Here is a 17,539-nt window from a genome sequence, read left to right on the forward strand (position 1 = left end):
AAAGATGTTGCAAAAAACGTCACAAAAACTCTACGTCAAACAAATCCGGCAGCAATAACCATTTTTTCTTCTTATATGTGTTAACGTCACAAAAAAACATGGAGATGCTTGCTTTGTATTTAATTATGATGGAACAATTGCATATGAAGACTTCGTCAATGCTACAAAGGATTTTGACCTTAAATACTGCATTGGAACCAGTGGCTATCGTAGTGTTTATCATGAAGCCAAACCGCCTGACCGTAAAACGTTTGATTTTTCACTAAATTTAGATACCAAAAATCTTTAATGTTTTTATCCTAATTAATATTGTATGAGTTTGTCATTTCCATGTGGAGAGCATTGTGAGCCAAGATGTGTTCAAGATGGAGCTAAGGAGATCTATACTCCTTCCCAAGCCTAAGAAGAAAAGAACATACACCACCACAGAGATCACTTTGAACTAGAAGAGTCTCACAATAAGAAACTTGTAGCAGCAATGAGTTTTCATAGAATATCCAAAATATATTTATGTGAATATTACTACTTCGAATGTGTTCACAACGTGTTTGCTTGGCATAAAGGCATCATGATCAAATAACCAAATCGGTGCTTTTGTGCTCATTGGGTTATGATAAGCATACACCGATTCACGTAGCTACATGGAAATACACCATTGCATACTTGTATGTGCGAGCAATGAAGATTAAAAGTTTAAAGAAAGATAATTAAGAATTCTTTGAAGGTTTGGAATTAAATACCTCATTTTTACATAAATTATACAATTGAAAGCTCATAAATGTATAGAAATGTTTTTGACAAAATCAAGCACAATTGAAGCTAGCTCATTCTGATGAAAAGTGTATTTATGATCATTTCCATTAACGATATTGTAACAACTCGGGTTTTTTTTTATCTTTACCCGACTCGGTTCGATGTTCGGGTTATGTTGATATTATTTATTTATTTATTAATAATTATAACCTTTACTTTTTGACATTTTTAACCCAAACTACAAGCTTGAACTTCTTTTGTATCCATCCTCAAACTTCAGGGTTCTTTTTGTAAATATTATTATAACCCATTTCACCAATCTGGATACCCATTGATCCAAACCCGAATCCATATATAAATCTCATATCCGATTTGTTAATCTAGTGATTTGAATTTGAATCTTCATCTGTTGGTTATATTTGATCTCGTAATTATCTTAAATACCGTATTTGTGGCTTATTAAACAATAAAAACGTGTTAATTAAGTTTAAACCAGTCATCGTTATCCCGTATTATCCAAACCGAAACCCTAAAAAAATTTTCTATATAAACGAGCATAATATCGCAATTCAACTCACACCCTCCTTCCCTCAGTCATCACCAACTATACCCCTATCTTCAATTATATTATCGTTGCTGTTTACTAGCTCATCCGTAAGCATTTTTGGCCGACAACTGTTAGATCTCGTTCACTATCAATCAAAACGTGTTAAGGTAATTGTTATACATGGTTATGATCGCATTTGTGTGGGGCTCAAAAGCCCCAAGTCTAATTTACTTTAACATCAACAGATTTAGCTAATTGAATTCACTAGGGTTCTTAATCAAATTTGCTGGTGTTTGATTCTGTTTATAATATATCAGGTCTGGGTCATATTGCATCTACTAGTTAAGCCCAGTTGGTTAGTTTAGATAACTTATGGGGAGCGGGCCGCGGGTTCAAGACCCTGCCACCCCGATTTTTTAGTTTATTTTGTTATTTATTTTTTTAATTCTCTATTAAGTATATAATTAATATTAATAATCAAATAAAGCTATTTTATTGAAAACCGACCTTATGATACTTGTTTAATCACGTTTTCATTCGTGTATATATATATATATATATACTATATATAATACATGAGACATGGGCAAATTAAGCCACCCTAATTTTATGTAATTTACAACTTTTAATGCCTAATGTACACCTTATATAGCATGTAAGAGAGGGACAAACATGTACAATAGAAAATATGTCTTGAAATAGTTACAATATTGCTCCCTCAACTTTAAGCAACTTTTATAAATTCAAGAAATAGTTACTACTTTGGACCTTTATCTTTACCTATATATGCATTCTAATTTTAATTTTAAATAACTTCCCACCAACGATTTTTCAACGGCCATAACTTTTTCATACGTTAATAATTTTTATAAAAAATTACACCAAAAAAATGAGCATTTTATTGCCTTTAATTTAAGTATGGTATTGCTATAACTTTCAAATAAAAAAAATTGACATATTACGTATGGACGTTCACAATTCGATTTTAACGTTTTCTAAGTTATACCGTGAGCCAAACCGTTGGTTCGATTTTTTATTATTGAGAACCGAAATTGAACCACAGAAACTTTAAACTGAATCGTTACTAATGGTTTTGGTTTCACGCAAATTGAGCTTCAATAATAAGTTTACCGTCCAGCCCGGTTTTAAATGGCCAATTTTCTGTAAAAACCATAAAACAAACCTTTTGCTATGGTTTAAGCATTCGAAAACAGCTGACCAAAAGTGATGATTGGTTCATACGTTTTCAAGGTTTCGAACGAACCTTGAAGATCCACAATTGTTACATAATTACTATGATTTTTGTTCCCCGTCGCATCGCGTAGGCACCCTTCTAGTATATATATATATATATATATCAAGTAAACTATATAAGTACATACGTTTATAAAACTAAAGAAAAATATAATATTTTCAAAATATGTTTTTATAATCAAACTAATTGTTTTAAACAATAAATCTTTATATATAATATTAAATTATTATAACATTAATTTAATAATGATTATCGAGTTTTCATAATCAATCTTGTTCATTACTTAGCGTATTCGTATTCTCTTTTCCTTATTAGGCTTTATCGTCAACGCGTGATTTCTCGCATTCTTAATATTCTCATTCATCTTTGTTCGTCTATTGAGGTGAGTATCACATTCCCCTATTTTACTTGTTTTCGTTGTTTTGGGGACATATGCGTAAATATATTTCTCATATATACTTATACTTAAAACTGCAACTTTGTCTTATGTGTTAACAACTTATACCTTACTTGTTTATGTGCTTATTTGCTTTGTATGTTTTCGCATTCGGAGAGGTCCAACATAATCTCAGTCTAGTATGATCATACGCCAGTCGTTATAGCTTTGTGCTTCTCGACATCTCAGTTATACTTGCTCATTGGTTAATTTGTTATGCTCATTTGACTTGTTGCAACTACTTATTTTTGTTTATACTTTTTGAACTGGTGTGTTGCTCATTCAACCTTGTGTTGACAAAACCTTTCTATTTTCAACGCATATTCAGGTATTCGTTTGATATTAAGTACAAGATCACTTAAGGATTTATACTAGAAGAAAACTTAATGAGATATATTGCTATTGATTGATACATGTACTTTGCTTATTTGAGTTTTGTATGGATGATTGTTTCATTTGAAATTTATATAATAGATATTGAAACTTATAATAATGCATAATAGTACATTGAGAGCTGTGACAATCAGCTCACGCCCGGCATTTCCGTCGTAGGTTAGGGTGTAACAAATATGCAATTCGAGGTTTAATATATGCTTTGCAAACTCCATGGCATCTTCCATCGGCACAATCTTATCAACAGAACCGTGGATGCTTAACACCCTGCAAGCACATTAAACATTGTTGTCAAATTATACTTTGGCTTGAAGGAAAACAAATTTGTTTCTAGTGAATAACCTTTAGAATCATCCCACTCGACATTTGATTGCAAATAAATCATTTGGTTTACAAACAAAATGATACTCTGTCACACAAGAAAGAATGAATTTTGATAGATTATGGAAATAAGACAACTGACCTCCAATTTTGGGGAATCAGTTGGCATGCTGCACTTGTATTGGTAGTAGTTAAATGGTCCATCAAACTTTCTTCAATCACACGACTCTATGTTCCCTAAATTTGTTTAACTTCAACTGATCCGCGATATAGTGATGCTATTGTTTTTGTAAATCGTGATTAACACGTTAATTTTTTATAGAACATTTTAAAAAAATGGACCATATGAATCTCACCCTTTCTATTGGCAACATCAATGAATCCATGCTTTTTAATTCTCAACATGTAATCTTTACCCAATCGGCCCTCGATGCCTCTTTTCAGATTAAACCGGCCAGAAATGTTGACCACATTGTGAACATCGTTAAACCTTGAACGCTTGAAGCATATGAAAACACTACACTCCTGCCTACAAAAGTGTAGCACTCTATGGTGAAACCAATTTCTATTCTCAAATAGAGAATTAGGAGAAGGCCAATAAAATAGAGCTATGAAGAAGTAGGCATTAACAAAGGCTTGGGGAAACATGTTTCCGAAGACTTTGACCCCGTGACCAAGTTTTAATGTTGGATTTTTGACAATGAGTTGGCAACTATTTTGTGCAACAAGCCAACAAAGAGGATCAAGAGATCGTAGCTCGCACCAAGTGTATTCCAAATTATAAAATATTATGAGATAAATTTACGTTCGCGATAAGACACATTAGAAGTGAAACGGAAGCTAAAAGCCAATGGAATAGGGAATAGTATATATATATTTTTAATTAAGTGTTTAATTATTTATGTATATTTTAATGAAATTAATGCACTTTTATTTATATTTATGTTTTAAATATATTAATTTAGATATATATATATATATATATATATATATATATATATATATTAAAAAATAAAAATTTCATCATGCTTCACTATAATCCTCCATCTAACCCTAACAAATTTTCATTATCTCCACACTCTCTACTTTTGACATGACATTCTCTAGTTAGATGATTGAAGAGGTAGGTCCCAGCAGAGCCCAGTTGGACCCGCAAGACTCACCTTGAAGAGGAACGTCTGCGCAGAAACCAACTGGATCCGCATGACCAACCATGCTCAGAGACGTGACATCCTTACGCGCAGTACGCAAGCTGGTCCCGCAGGAAATGCCTCCCAATGGTGAAGGACTCCGCCTGTCCCCGCAGCCTCGGATACAAGCCATCAGGGAAGGCCACCCGCGCAGCAAGGTTACACGCACAAGGCACTTAGCTCTCAATCACTCAGTGTCACCTGAAGGAATGAGCAAAGCCGGGAACAATCCCGCACAAGGGCGGGAGGGGGAATACTCCCGCCCAAATAAGCCAGTCCGTACGATACGGGAAGATCTTCTGTACTGTACCTGACGAGGTATGGGAAAAAGATCTGACTAAAGATACGACAGCTTATTGACAACAGTATGGCGAGCAGCATGCTCCTGTACTGTGTCACTATTAGCCGCTGCCTACTCACCAACTACTGCCATACCACGTGCGTAGCCGGCAGTTGGTGGAAAAGGAATAGTACACAGCAGGCCTGGTCACTATCAGCCGCTGCCTACCCACCAACTACCAGCAGGGCACGTGCGTAGGCCACTGTTGGTGGAACAGGAATACTGTTGCAGCCGGCCACACCTCCTTGGAAACCTACCTTCGGCTATAAATACCACAAATGGTATGATCATCTCATCTTATCTTATATCATCATATTATACCTGATATCTGCTCTAGCAATCTCTTAATATACACTTATATTTAAAGAGCAATCTAGTCTGATTCTCACGCCGGAGGGTGGTCACAAGGAGGAACCCCCCCCCCCCTTCTCAGTGACAAGCTCACGGTGTCTGTTTTGCAGGTTATCAGAAGAACCATCTTCTCAGGGTCTAACCCCTCGTGGGAAACATCTATCTAACCCCCAGGTTACCAGTAATCTGCCCGGGGTCCGGTTAGTGTTTCTTCATTGGCGCCATCCGTGCATAAAGCTAGAACATTTTTCTCCAGTTTTTTCAAACTTCTAAGATGGTTAAAGAAACTCCGGTAACCACAACCCCAGCTACTGGGGGGAATACCGGCAACACAGTTTTTACAAACACTACCCCGGCTACCCAAGCCGGGGCAAGTGAAGTAAATTTTACGAACACTACCCCAGTTACCCAAGCTGGGGCAAGTGCAGTAAATAATCGCTCACTGGGAATCACCGATACCCAGTTAGAGAAACGAACAAGACTCCCCCGCCAAACACTCGATGAAGTTAAGGCATGGGCGGAGGCACGTCAAAAGGAATTCCAAGCTGAGTTGGACGAACGCTTGCGTTCCGTCCAACAGGCTGACGAATTCGAAGAATACTGGGACGATGACTCAGAGGAGTCCGACTCCGACGCAAACCCTCGCCATAGGGCAAAAGGGAAGCGTAAGGAAACGGACTCCCAACCGAGAAGGCATTTTGGACAAGCCTTCAAACCAAAAAGCACAGGTGGAAGTCCACGAGACTTCTCCAAAACATTCAGACCAAACGTTGCAAATGCGGGAACGTCCAAATTTGCAAGGGACATTGCGGAAGCAATCGCCCCAAAAAGTGCCAAACAAATGTCCAGCATAGGCACATAAGATGGTATATCTGACCCAGATGATCATTTGAACAGATTCATAGCGGGGGCAACCGTCAGTAGTTGGACGGAACCCACGTGGTGTTACATGTTCCAAATGACGCTTGTCGGGGCTGCTAGAGCATGGTTCGATCGTCTACCGGTCAACCACATCTACGATTGGGCAGACTTCCAACAGAAGTTTAGCCAACACTTTAGCCAGCAAAGAAAGTATACCGAGGAGCAATGGACAATCCTCAAATGCATTCGAGAGAAAGACGAATCTTTGCTAGACTTCATCACTCGCTTCAACTCGAAGAAGCTAAGTCTGGGTAACATTAGCGAAGATCTTGTCCGCGCTGCTTTCATCCAGGGCGCGAACGACCCAGAGCTCATCCGCACCTTAACGGGTAAAGATGGCATGCCATCCACATGGGATGCCATCATGACAGCAGCTAAACGCTTTGCGGAAACGGAGAAGCAACTGGGTAGAGATCTCCCACAGAGCACAAACCTCTACACCCAGAAAACAAGGGAAGACAACGTCCTTACCGCCCGATTAAACAAAAAGCGAAAGCTAGGCATTTGGCAGTCAAGGGTAAACTTTGACACCTCATCCGGCTTGCAAAATCGGTTAGGCGGAAGGGATAACGTACAGCCAAATAAGAACTCCAGATGGACGCCGCTCACCAAAAGCGTCACCGAGATATTCGCCACCGAGGAGCTCCCATGGCCAAAGCCTCAAATAATCCGACATCGTCACAATGCTGATCGGAGCAAATACTGTGACTTTCACAGGACAAAAGGCCACAACACCGAAGAATGCATAGACGTAAAGGACATGGTCGAAGCATTTGTCAGAGATGGGACGCTCGCGCACCTCGTGGCGCAATGAACGCTGAGCAGGCTGATGCGTGTAGAACCCCAGCTGGGGAAAACATGAATAAAATTCCAGCTTCAATGTGGAGACTACATGCTGCGTAAAGAACGAGATCCCGAACCAGGTGCGTATCGGCTCGATGGCACTCCCATCCCAACAACATGGAAGGGAGCTCATTTACACAGTTTGCATGTAAATCAATTCCAAATTTGTAAAGAAAAGGCCAAGAGCCACTTCTAATGGAAATGATTCTCCTTAAAACATCGACGCTGATGATTTTACATTTATACTTTTATGAACTATCAACACGAATATGCCGGTTTTCACCGCATAATTACGTGGAAAGTCGTTGCATGGGGAAGGCGGTAAAACCCGCATAAACCCAAAAAACGGCAAACCTTCACGCAGGTCAGTTGAAGGGGAAAAGTTCAGTCATCCCAATAAATGAAAGTGCCGGTCTATCCGCATGAATCATGATAAGAGGAAACTGAACACTAACCTATTAACAACCGCGCGTCGAACGGTTAATTTATTCAACACGGATATGCCGGTTTTCACCGCATAAATACGTGGAAAGTCGTTGCATGGGGAAGGCGGTAAAACCCGCATAAACCCAAAAAACGGCAAACCTTCACGCAGGTCAATTGAAGGGGAAAAGTTCAGTCATCCCAATAAATGAAAGTGCCGGTCTATCCGCATGAATCATGATAAGAGGAAACTGAACACTAACCTATTAACAACCGCGCGTCGAACGGTTAATTTATTCAACACGGATATGCCGGTTTTCACCGCATAAATACGTGGAAAGTCGTTGCGTGGGGAAGGCGGCAAAACCCGCATAAACCCAAAAAACGACAAACCTTCACGCAGGTCAGTTGAAGGGGAAAAGTTCAGTCATCCCAATAAATGAAAGTGCCGGTCTATCCGCATGAATCATGATAAGAGGAAACTGAACACTAACCTATTAACAACCGCGCGTCGAACGGTTAATTTATTCAGCACGGATATGCCGGTTTTCACCGCATAAATACGTGGAAAGTCGTTGCGTGGGGAAGGCGGCAAAACCCGCATAAACCCAAAAAACGACAAACCTTCACGCAGGTCAGTTGAAGGGGAAAAGTTCAGTTATCCCATTAAATGAAAGTGCCGGTCTATCCGCATGAATCATAAAAAAGGGAACTGAACACTAACCTATTGACAACCACGCGTCGAACGATTCAAAACAGAATTTCTAACAAAAGGATGAGGAAAACCTACACGCAGGTCAGATAAAGGTAAAGTTTAGCCATCCTACTAAGTGCAAGTGACGGTCCTACCCGCACAATCACGAAAGAGGAAGCAAAACTTCACACCTATTATCTACCACGTTCAAAGGTTAACTTATCCTCAAAAAGGATGAGGAAAACCTACACGCAGGTCAGATATGGGTAAAGTTTAGCCATCCTACTAAGTGCAAGTGACGGTCCTACCCGCACAATCACGAAAGAGGAAGCAAAACTTCACACCTATTATCTACCACGTTCAAAGGTTAACTTATCCTCAGAAAAGATGAGGAAAAACCTACACGCAGGTTAGACGCAGGTAAAGTTTAGCCATCCTACTAAGTGCAAGTGACGGTCCTACCCGCACAATCACGAAAGAGGAAGCAAAACTTCACACCTATTATCTACCACGTTCAAAGGTTAACTTATTCTACACTTGGAAAATTGCTAATTTAAACTAAAGTATGCAAGTCATATAACGTTTATAAAGCAAGGAATCCAATAAAAGAAGCGGTCTTACCCGCACAAAGATTTATATTTCATAAATATTCATTACAAGAATAACTTGGCAAACAAGTAACCGTAAGACGGATGCGGGTACAGTGTTAAGGCAAAACCCTTCACATACCTAGCACCCGCAGGGAATTGAAGCCAAGAATAACTTGGCAAACAAGTAACCGTAAAACGGATGCGGGTACAGTGTTAAGGCAAAACCCTTCACATACCTAACACCCGCAGGGAATTGAAGCCAAGAAAACCTTGGCAAACAAGTAACCGTAAGACGGATGCGGGTACAGTGTTAAGGCAAAACCCTTCACATACCTAACACCCGCAGGGAATTGAAGCCAAGAAAACCTTGGCAAACAAGTAACCGTAAGACGGATGTGGGTACAGTGTTAAGGCAAAACCCTTCACATACCTAGCACCCGCAGGGAATTGAAGCCAAGTATACCTCGGCAACCAAGTAACTACAAGACGGGTGCGGGTACAGTGTAAAGGCAAAACCCTTCACATACCTAGCACCCGCAGGGAATTGACGCCAGGAATACCTTGGAAGTAAAGTAACCGTAAGACGAGCGCGGGTACAGTGTTAAGGCAAAACCCTTCACATACCTAGCGCTCCGCTGGGAATTGAAACCAAGAAGGATCTTCTGGGCAATGCTTGCGGAAACGGAAATTGTCGAGAACTACGTTGTTTGAAGCTCCAGGATGGAATTGGTGGTTTTAACATAATTGATCACTATGTTCAAAACTACCAAAACCTCATGGAGAATCCACACAAGTGGGACTCAACGCTCCTGACTTGCGAGGAGGTTACAGACCTACCCGCATCATACCCAAAGACCAAGCAGGAAACTCGGGAATTTCTGCAAGTGACAAGGACTTCCGCGGGAGGAATTCCCATGGAAAACCTTAAAAAACCCCTTTTCAAAAACCCTTTGCTTAAGTCCAAAAGTTCACCTCACTTTATTAAACACTCATGAGAAGAACATTGGACTGGGGGGACTTGAAGAGGTAGGTCCCAGCAGAGCCCAGTTGGACCCGCAAGACTCACCTTGAAGAGGAACGTCTGCGCAGAAACCAACTGGATCCGAAGGACCAACCATGCTCAGAGACGTGACGTCCTTACGCGCAGTACGCAAGCTGGTCCCGCAGGAAATGCCTCCCAATGGTGAAGGACTCCGCCTGTCCCCGCAGCCTCGGATACAAGCCATCAGGGAAGGCCACCCGCGCAGCAAGGCTACACGCACAAGGCACTTAGCTCTCAATCACTCAGTGTCACCTGAAGGAATGAGCAAAGCCGGGAACAATCCCGCACAAGGGCGGGAGGGGGAATACTCCCGCCCAAATAAGCCAGTCCGTACGATACGGGAAGATCTTCTGTACTGTACCTGACGAGGTATGGGAAAAAGATCTGACTAAAGATACGACAGCTTATTGACAACAGTATGGCGAGCAGCATGCTCCTGTACTGTGTCACTATTAGCCGCTGCCTACTCACCAACTACTGCCATACCACGTGCGTAGCCGGCAGTTGGTGGAAAAGGAATAGTACACAGCAGGCCTGGTCACTATCAGCCGCTGCCTACCCACCAACTACCAGCAGGGCACGTGCGTAGGCCACTGTTGGTGGAACAGGAATACTGTTGCAGCCGGCCACACCTCCTTGGAAACCTACCTTCGGCTATAAATACCACAAATGGTATGATCATCTCATCTTATCTTATATCATCATATTATACCTGATATCTGCTCTAGCAATCTCTTAATATACACTTATATTTAAAGAGCAATCTAGTCTGATTCTCACGCCGGAGGGTGGTCACAAGGAGGAACCCCCCCCCCCCCTTCTCAGTGACAAGCTCACGGTGTCTGTTTTGCAGGTTATCAGAAGAACCATCTTCTCAGGGTCTAACCCCTCGTGGGAAACATCTATCTAACCCCCAGGTTACCAGTAATCTGCCCGGGGTCCGGTTAGTGTTTCTTCAATGATCATTCACCAGAATCCTCCATCCACCCCTATTACCCTAATTGCTTATAGTTTGAAGAACAATTTCATGCCATTTGTCCCACTGCAGTCTCTAGGTCCATGGAATAAGTCCAAATATAAAAGATGAAGGTGAAATATATTACAAACGTAAACATACACATAGACTAAGAAAATTAGACGGTTGACTTTTGAGTATACAAATTAAACTAATCCATTCAGACCACCCATGCATCTTATGTAACATCCTGCTTTTGATAAGAATTAATAAAATAAATTTCGTTCATTTTATAAAGTGTCGTGTGTCATTTTAAATAAATAAACTAATAGAAGGTGGGCTTGGACTTTAGAAGATGGAAAATAAGGAATGGAATGGGCCTTAGGTCCATGGGTTTAAGGGAGTATAAATACCCCTTAAACCCTAAACCTTTCCATTTTTATCCATTCTCTACACCATAGCCTACACCTTGGAAAACACACACACAATCCTATAACCCGAACCAAGATCCGAAGTCGAAACCCAAGATTGTTGGTGCTAGATCGTTGTGACGAACCAAAACAACATCAAAGACCAGCTCGTGTTCGAATACCGACTCGTCTAAGGTACATTTATATTTAGAAATCGTTCATATAGGTTCGGTTTGATTAAGGAAATCATAGATCTGTGTTAGTTTGTTATAAACGAATCCAAAACAACAAATCTTATGGAAATTGGTTAACATTTGATGGGTTAATAGTAAACCTAAGTAAAACTGTAACCTATATGCCTAAATCCCACCCCTTAAACATCGATGTTAGGCCGATTTGATGGTTGGGGTTTGTAGGCGCTGGTCAGACGATTCCGTTGATACCCAAATCGTGATATTTGGTTAAGAAACGAAGGTTTAATTTCAGATCTAAGATCTGTTGACTATTTGCTGTTCTTGACGATTTTGACTTTGACCCTTGAGTCAAAGTCTGGATAAGAACTATTGGTGATTCGTTATGGGAGCTTAGCGAATCAGAGGGTGATTCGTTAGCTAGTTCGTTATGGGAGCTTAGCGAATCAGAGGGTGATTCGTTAGCTAGTTCGTTATGGGAGCTTAGCGAATCAGAGGGTGATTCGTTAGCTAGTTCGTTATGGGAGCTTAGCGAATCAGAGGGTGATTCGTTAGCTAGTTCGTTATGGAAGCTTAGCGAATCAGAGGGTGATTCGTTACCCAATTCGTTAAGGGCAAAGTAACGAACTAGGAGTTTAATATAAAGACAGAATGGTCCCTGGACTTAGAAAAGAATTATATAATTACATAACAGCCCTTGGAATTTGGCAATTTATGAAAGATACCTTTAAAGGTAAATGAGTAACGATTAACTAACCAGGTAATGATTTAATGAAGTAAAACAGCTTAGACGTGTAAGACTAATTAAGTAGCAATGAGATGACTAGAGCGGTACTTAATACTGTAATTATTATACAGTTAGTCGTGCACAGCTCAAGAAGGGAATAACCGTAAACGGTGAACGCAGCCGCATTGAGGTGAGTTTCTAGCCCCACTTCTGTGTTATGTTTTTTGGGCTGTGTGCATACTCGATATGTTTGTTAATACACTTATCCTAAGTGATAAGTGTATGCCTTATATGAATGATGTGAAATGTATGAGTGATTGCTTGTTAGTACGTGAACGATCTTCGGATATTGCACGTACTGTCAGGTTGTAGTGTTACGTATAAGGTAAGTATAATGTATTTGCTTATATGTATGAATGCGATAAAGTTAATAAACGAAGGAAATGCATGGTTGTATGGTAACGAAGAGGAACCAGGCCCTAATAATATATGTGATGTTAGGGACCAGACCCTTATAATATCTGTGATGTTAGGGACCAGGCCCTTATAATATCTGTGATGTTAGGGACCAGACCCTTATAATATCTGTGATGTTAGGGACCAGACCCTTATAATATCTGTGATATCAGGGACCAGACCCTTATAATATCTGTGAGGTTATAGGGCGAAAGGTTCTTTAAAACGTATGATTATGTATGTAAAGAAAGTAGGAAGGTAAGAATGAAAGTATATGGACTTATGTGTGTATGAAAGAAAGTTAAGAGGTTAAGTAAGAAATGTAAGAAGGTATTGTATGATTATGTGATTAACTAGAACTCACTCAGTGTAGCTGACTTTTAGTATGCACGCAGGTGAGTAGAATGAGGCAGGTAGCTTGAGGAGGACACATGGCAGAGTTGGACGAAGCTGGCATCTGAAGTTTTTGCTATGATGTTTTATTTTAAAAGACTATGTTTTGTTTTTAAATGACTATGAATGCTCGATAAGACAAAAATTATGGTTACGGAATGTAATGGTTTGAATGTTTTTAATGTTCCGCGAATGTTTTAATTAACTTTGATATTTAGAACTGCGTTTATGAGTAAATCCAACACGAAAGTAGGGCTACCGGTAACGGGGCCTTACAAGTTGGTATCAGAGCAAAGTTCGAGAGATTTAAGCATCCTACATGCTTAGACTCGAACAGAGAATGTGATTTAAGTAAGAAAAGAAAGAAGATGCCAGTTCAAGATAACATGCGTCACTCAAGCAAGCCCAGTAACGGTAAGGTGTATGGATAAATATGTATGTTAATGTTAGCTTGATTGCTAAAGAAAGGATATGTGAATGTTAGGGATAGGATTATTTGATTGATTAACTATTTAGAATAGAACCATCACAAATAGACTCATAAGGGGAGGTGTATAGGACACGGAAAGTAACGTGATCAGCTAATCACAATTGGCCATTGTTATTACCTGTTAGCATTACTATCCTTGTACTAAATAGTTCCTTAAGTGATGACGTTTGTGTTTTCCCTTTTAGAATACGATGGCTGGAACAGGAGGAAATGTGGAAGCGGGAGGTCGAAGACGCGGCAGGCCTCGTCGTGCCCAACGACCTTTGGTGGAAACAGCTTCCGACACCGAAGCTGAAGGAAGCGCAGCTGGAAGAAACCCGGAGAACAACGAAGGAGTCCAACTGGATCCCGTGATTCAAGCAGCTATTGTTCAAGCCGTAGCTACTGCTATGAAGAATATAACTCCTGGAGGGTCTGCTGGAAGCCGTGAAAGAAATGCTGAAGGAGCAGGTGGTGATGGTAGGAAAGATGATAAGAGGGAAAAGGGTGATTCAAGTGAGGTAAGGTCTATGAAAGTTGATGATAGGAAGAGGGGCCGAGGCGGTTGCAACTATAAGTCCTTCAAAAGTTGTGACCCGTCTAAGATGACTGGTTTAGGAGACGCAATCGCTACTCTTAAATGGATAAACGCCATGGATAAAATTATCCGCATTAGCGAGTGCCGTCCCGACCAAGCGGTAGGTTATGCTACTCAATCATTCGAGGATGAGGTGTGACATTCGTGACAAAACGAGGTATATTATATTCACTATGTAGCAAGTAAACGATAAATCGGTTAATTCGTAGTGCTTAAACGAGTAACCGACCGATACTAATTATGACCCGTATACATACTGAGGGGTCATATACGAGTTATAGATATATTATAGAGTCTAACATATTGATATTTAGGCCCCAGTACGTTTAAAACTCTTTAAACGAAAAAGGTTTCGTTTATCGATACGCTATAAGCTTAAACGCAATCGTTAATATCAAAAAGAGCATTGTAGCATCCGTTAAGCCGAAAAAGATTTATAAAACACTTATATGACATGTTCTAAGCAATCCGTGAAAATATTTTGGAATTTTACAACAAGTCAGTACGTGTTTCTTATTTTACAAAAAGAAGCTGAAAAACACTCGTTTTCGCGCTGGTTTCGCACTCGAACTAGTTTTCTTGCGAAAAACCAAACCCGAATTAAATTTTGGACCGAATTTTACGTATGACACGAATACCGAGGCACCATTGGGCCAAAATAGAGGCCCAATGGGCCTTATACATTGGCGGCAGCAAAGGGGGCAGCCCACCCCCCTTCTAGTATTTCTATATAATAAAAATATTTAGAGATATTTTGGACTAACTTTTCCAGAAAATACTTACCCTTGCTGTTCTTCTTCATTCTCTAGCCCAAACCCTAAGGTAAATATTGATTTTTACATTGATTTTAACCATGATTAACATAGTTTAACCATGAAAAATTAATCCATGATTAGTTTTAAACATGTTTAACAATCCAAAAAGCATAAAAATCAAGTAAAATCATGTTTTGATGTTAAAAATGTTTACAAACCAGGAACATATACTTTTTTGGTCAAAAACGCGGATTAGAACATGAATACAACGTTTTTACGGTTTGAAAGTTCGGTTTGAACCCAAAACCGAAACCCTAATTATCAAGGCTGTCACATGGATGATTTATGCTTGGTTTGATGTTATATGATATGTAGATACACTGAGATTTCAACCCGAGACCCGGAAAGTCGTTTAAGCTAGCAAAACTCATCGAAAACCGACAAGGTAAACCCGTAACACTCGTTTAAGGGCTGTTTAGTATTAGGTTGTGACGTGCTTGTTTTTAGCTTGTGAAAATTTTCAGGGACATTAGGGATCATATAAATGAGTCCAAAATGAGTCCCTGTTCAAATTTGGTAATTTTTCGATAAACGGAGAATGTTTGGTGAATTTATTTCCGTTTATGAGCGTTTATTTGGGAAAAATAGCTAAACATATTTAAAAATTATGAAATTTGGTTTTGGAGATTAATATGTGATGGTAAGATCACTGGTAAAGTTTGGGGATCATTGGAAATTTTTAAGTATGGTTTGTGCAATTATGATTTAACCGAATTTTAACAGCCGAAAAACACACAAAAAGGCATTTTTTTCAAAAGAGTTAGGTTCTGGAGATTTTGCAGGGGCTATGTAATAACATTGAGGCCATTTGTAAAAATTATCAGATTTTTCGGAGGTCGTTTGATATAAACGGGCCATTTATTACACGATTATAACCTATTAAATGAATTTTTATAAATAAATAACTAATCATAAAATTTCTGAAAATAATTTTATAAAATTCTCCATATTTTAATGTATTTTTACAAATATTTACATAATTTATATGTAAGTACATATTTAGTTATGATTAATCAAAGATTTAAATTATTATTGTTTTGACGAAACCGGCAGTTTGATGTTTAACGGACTGACTGGTACGTCAAAATATCAAAAGTGGTCAAATATTGTATTTTTGGATGAAATTGATAAAAACGAACTTTTTACGAGAATTCCGGGCAATTCGGGTGGATTGTACGCGTTTTGTATAATCAAACCCGTGTGAAAACGGAAACGAACCCTGCGATCAATCCAGATACCGAAACCTCAAGATGATTTCATAAATCAAATCATTTTAGCAATCAACATGTTTACTTAAGTTTGTGTGATCTTACCTATTCCCTAAACCCGTAAACGATCAACTTGGCTAGGCTCGGGAAACGGTGAAACTGAGCCAAATCTAGTTTTAAACATTTCATAGTATACAGCGTCACAATCTAGGACTATGGTCATGTTTTGGGCCTAACAGCTATAACCAGACTAGTTATACAGCCCGATTTGGTTTAAACACTGTACTAGTATTAACAGTACGATACCGATTATAGGATACGAGTTATAATCGAGGCATAACACTTATTGACATATATTACCTGCTCGAACTACAATAAGGTGAGTTTCATGACCCCACTTTCTAGACTGTTTTACGAACTTTTGGGGTGGAAAGCATGTTTACGTATACTTACTTACTTGAAATCGTGTGATGATGTGATTTATCTAAGTACTAACACTTGAAAGTCCCCACAAACACAAGTGATTAACTTCGTGCCGGTGACGTGTGGATAGTACTATCGGTTTGACAAACCCAACTGACAGAGCCGGTGGGGTATGCCGGAACATGTTAACCCAGTTGCACATTGTCATTTATACTTATTACATTCTGCTATGTGGTGTTAGACATAGTACATACTTGGGGCAAAGTGGCTGTTAAATGCCAACGGGAGTGCATGGGCAGGGGAGGCCATGTGTTTTAGCTCGTTTTGGTTTCACTTGTGGCTTAGTATAATACATCATACACATACTTATATACATATGTATTGTGAACTTTACTAACTCGTATACTGATTTTGTTCGTACTCGTGAAACTTGAAACTCACCAACTAGACGTAGTTGACCCGTTTTAACATGCTTTTCAGGTAAGCCGAAGTTGGAATGATTTGCTTACGTGCTTGGTGTTAGAAGGAAAGTTGAATAGCTGTGAATAGATGAAAATACGTACTAATGAATAAGGAACTGAGAACTGGTTATGTGTTTTTCATCTAGTTTGTAAACATAGTACCTACCAATGTAATATGATGTAAATTAGTTGTTGAATTTCTTTATAAACAATGTGGTTGATACCAGTGTTATCTGTTACATTCCCGTATTACGCTTCCGCAACTACCTAGTCGGGGTGTGACATGAAGCTATGTATTGGTGGGAGAGTGTGGAGCAGATGAAGACCCGTGAAT

General features: G+C 39.5%; 1 protein-coding gene across 1 annotated transcript in view; it reads right to left on the bottom strand.

Moving 5' to 3' along the window:
• Positions 1-772: 772 nt before the first annotated feature.
• LOC143626176 (putative uncharacterized protein YDL057W) overlaps positions 773-17,539 on the bottom strand; it is a 39,811-nt gene continuing 23,044 nt past the window's right edge. The window contains exons 6-9 of the mRNA XM_077096328.1: positions 4,048-4,195; positions 3,848-3,933; positions 3,563-3,651; positions 773-870 (exon numbers count right to left, since the gene is read on the bottom strand). Coding sequence (XP_076952443.1) covers positions 773-870; positions 3,563-3,651; positions 3,848-3,933; positions 4,048-4,195 — 421 coding nt within the window. The remainder of the gene's footprint in view (positions 871-3,562; positions 3,652-3,847; positions 3,934-4,047; positions 4,196-17,539) is intronic.

This window comes from Bidens hawaiensis, unplaced genomic scaffold (assembly GCF_021521415.1).
Source record: "Bidens hawaiensis isolate Kalapana, Puna unplaced genomic scaffold, B.hawaiensis_p1.1 tig00004283_1, whole genome shotgun sequence".
In the NCBI taxonomy this organism is placed as follows: Eukaryota; Viridiplantae; Streptophyta; class Magnoliopsida; order Asterales; family Asteraceae; genus Bidens; species Bidens hawaiensis.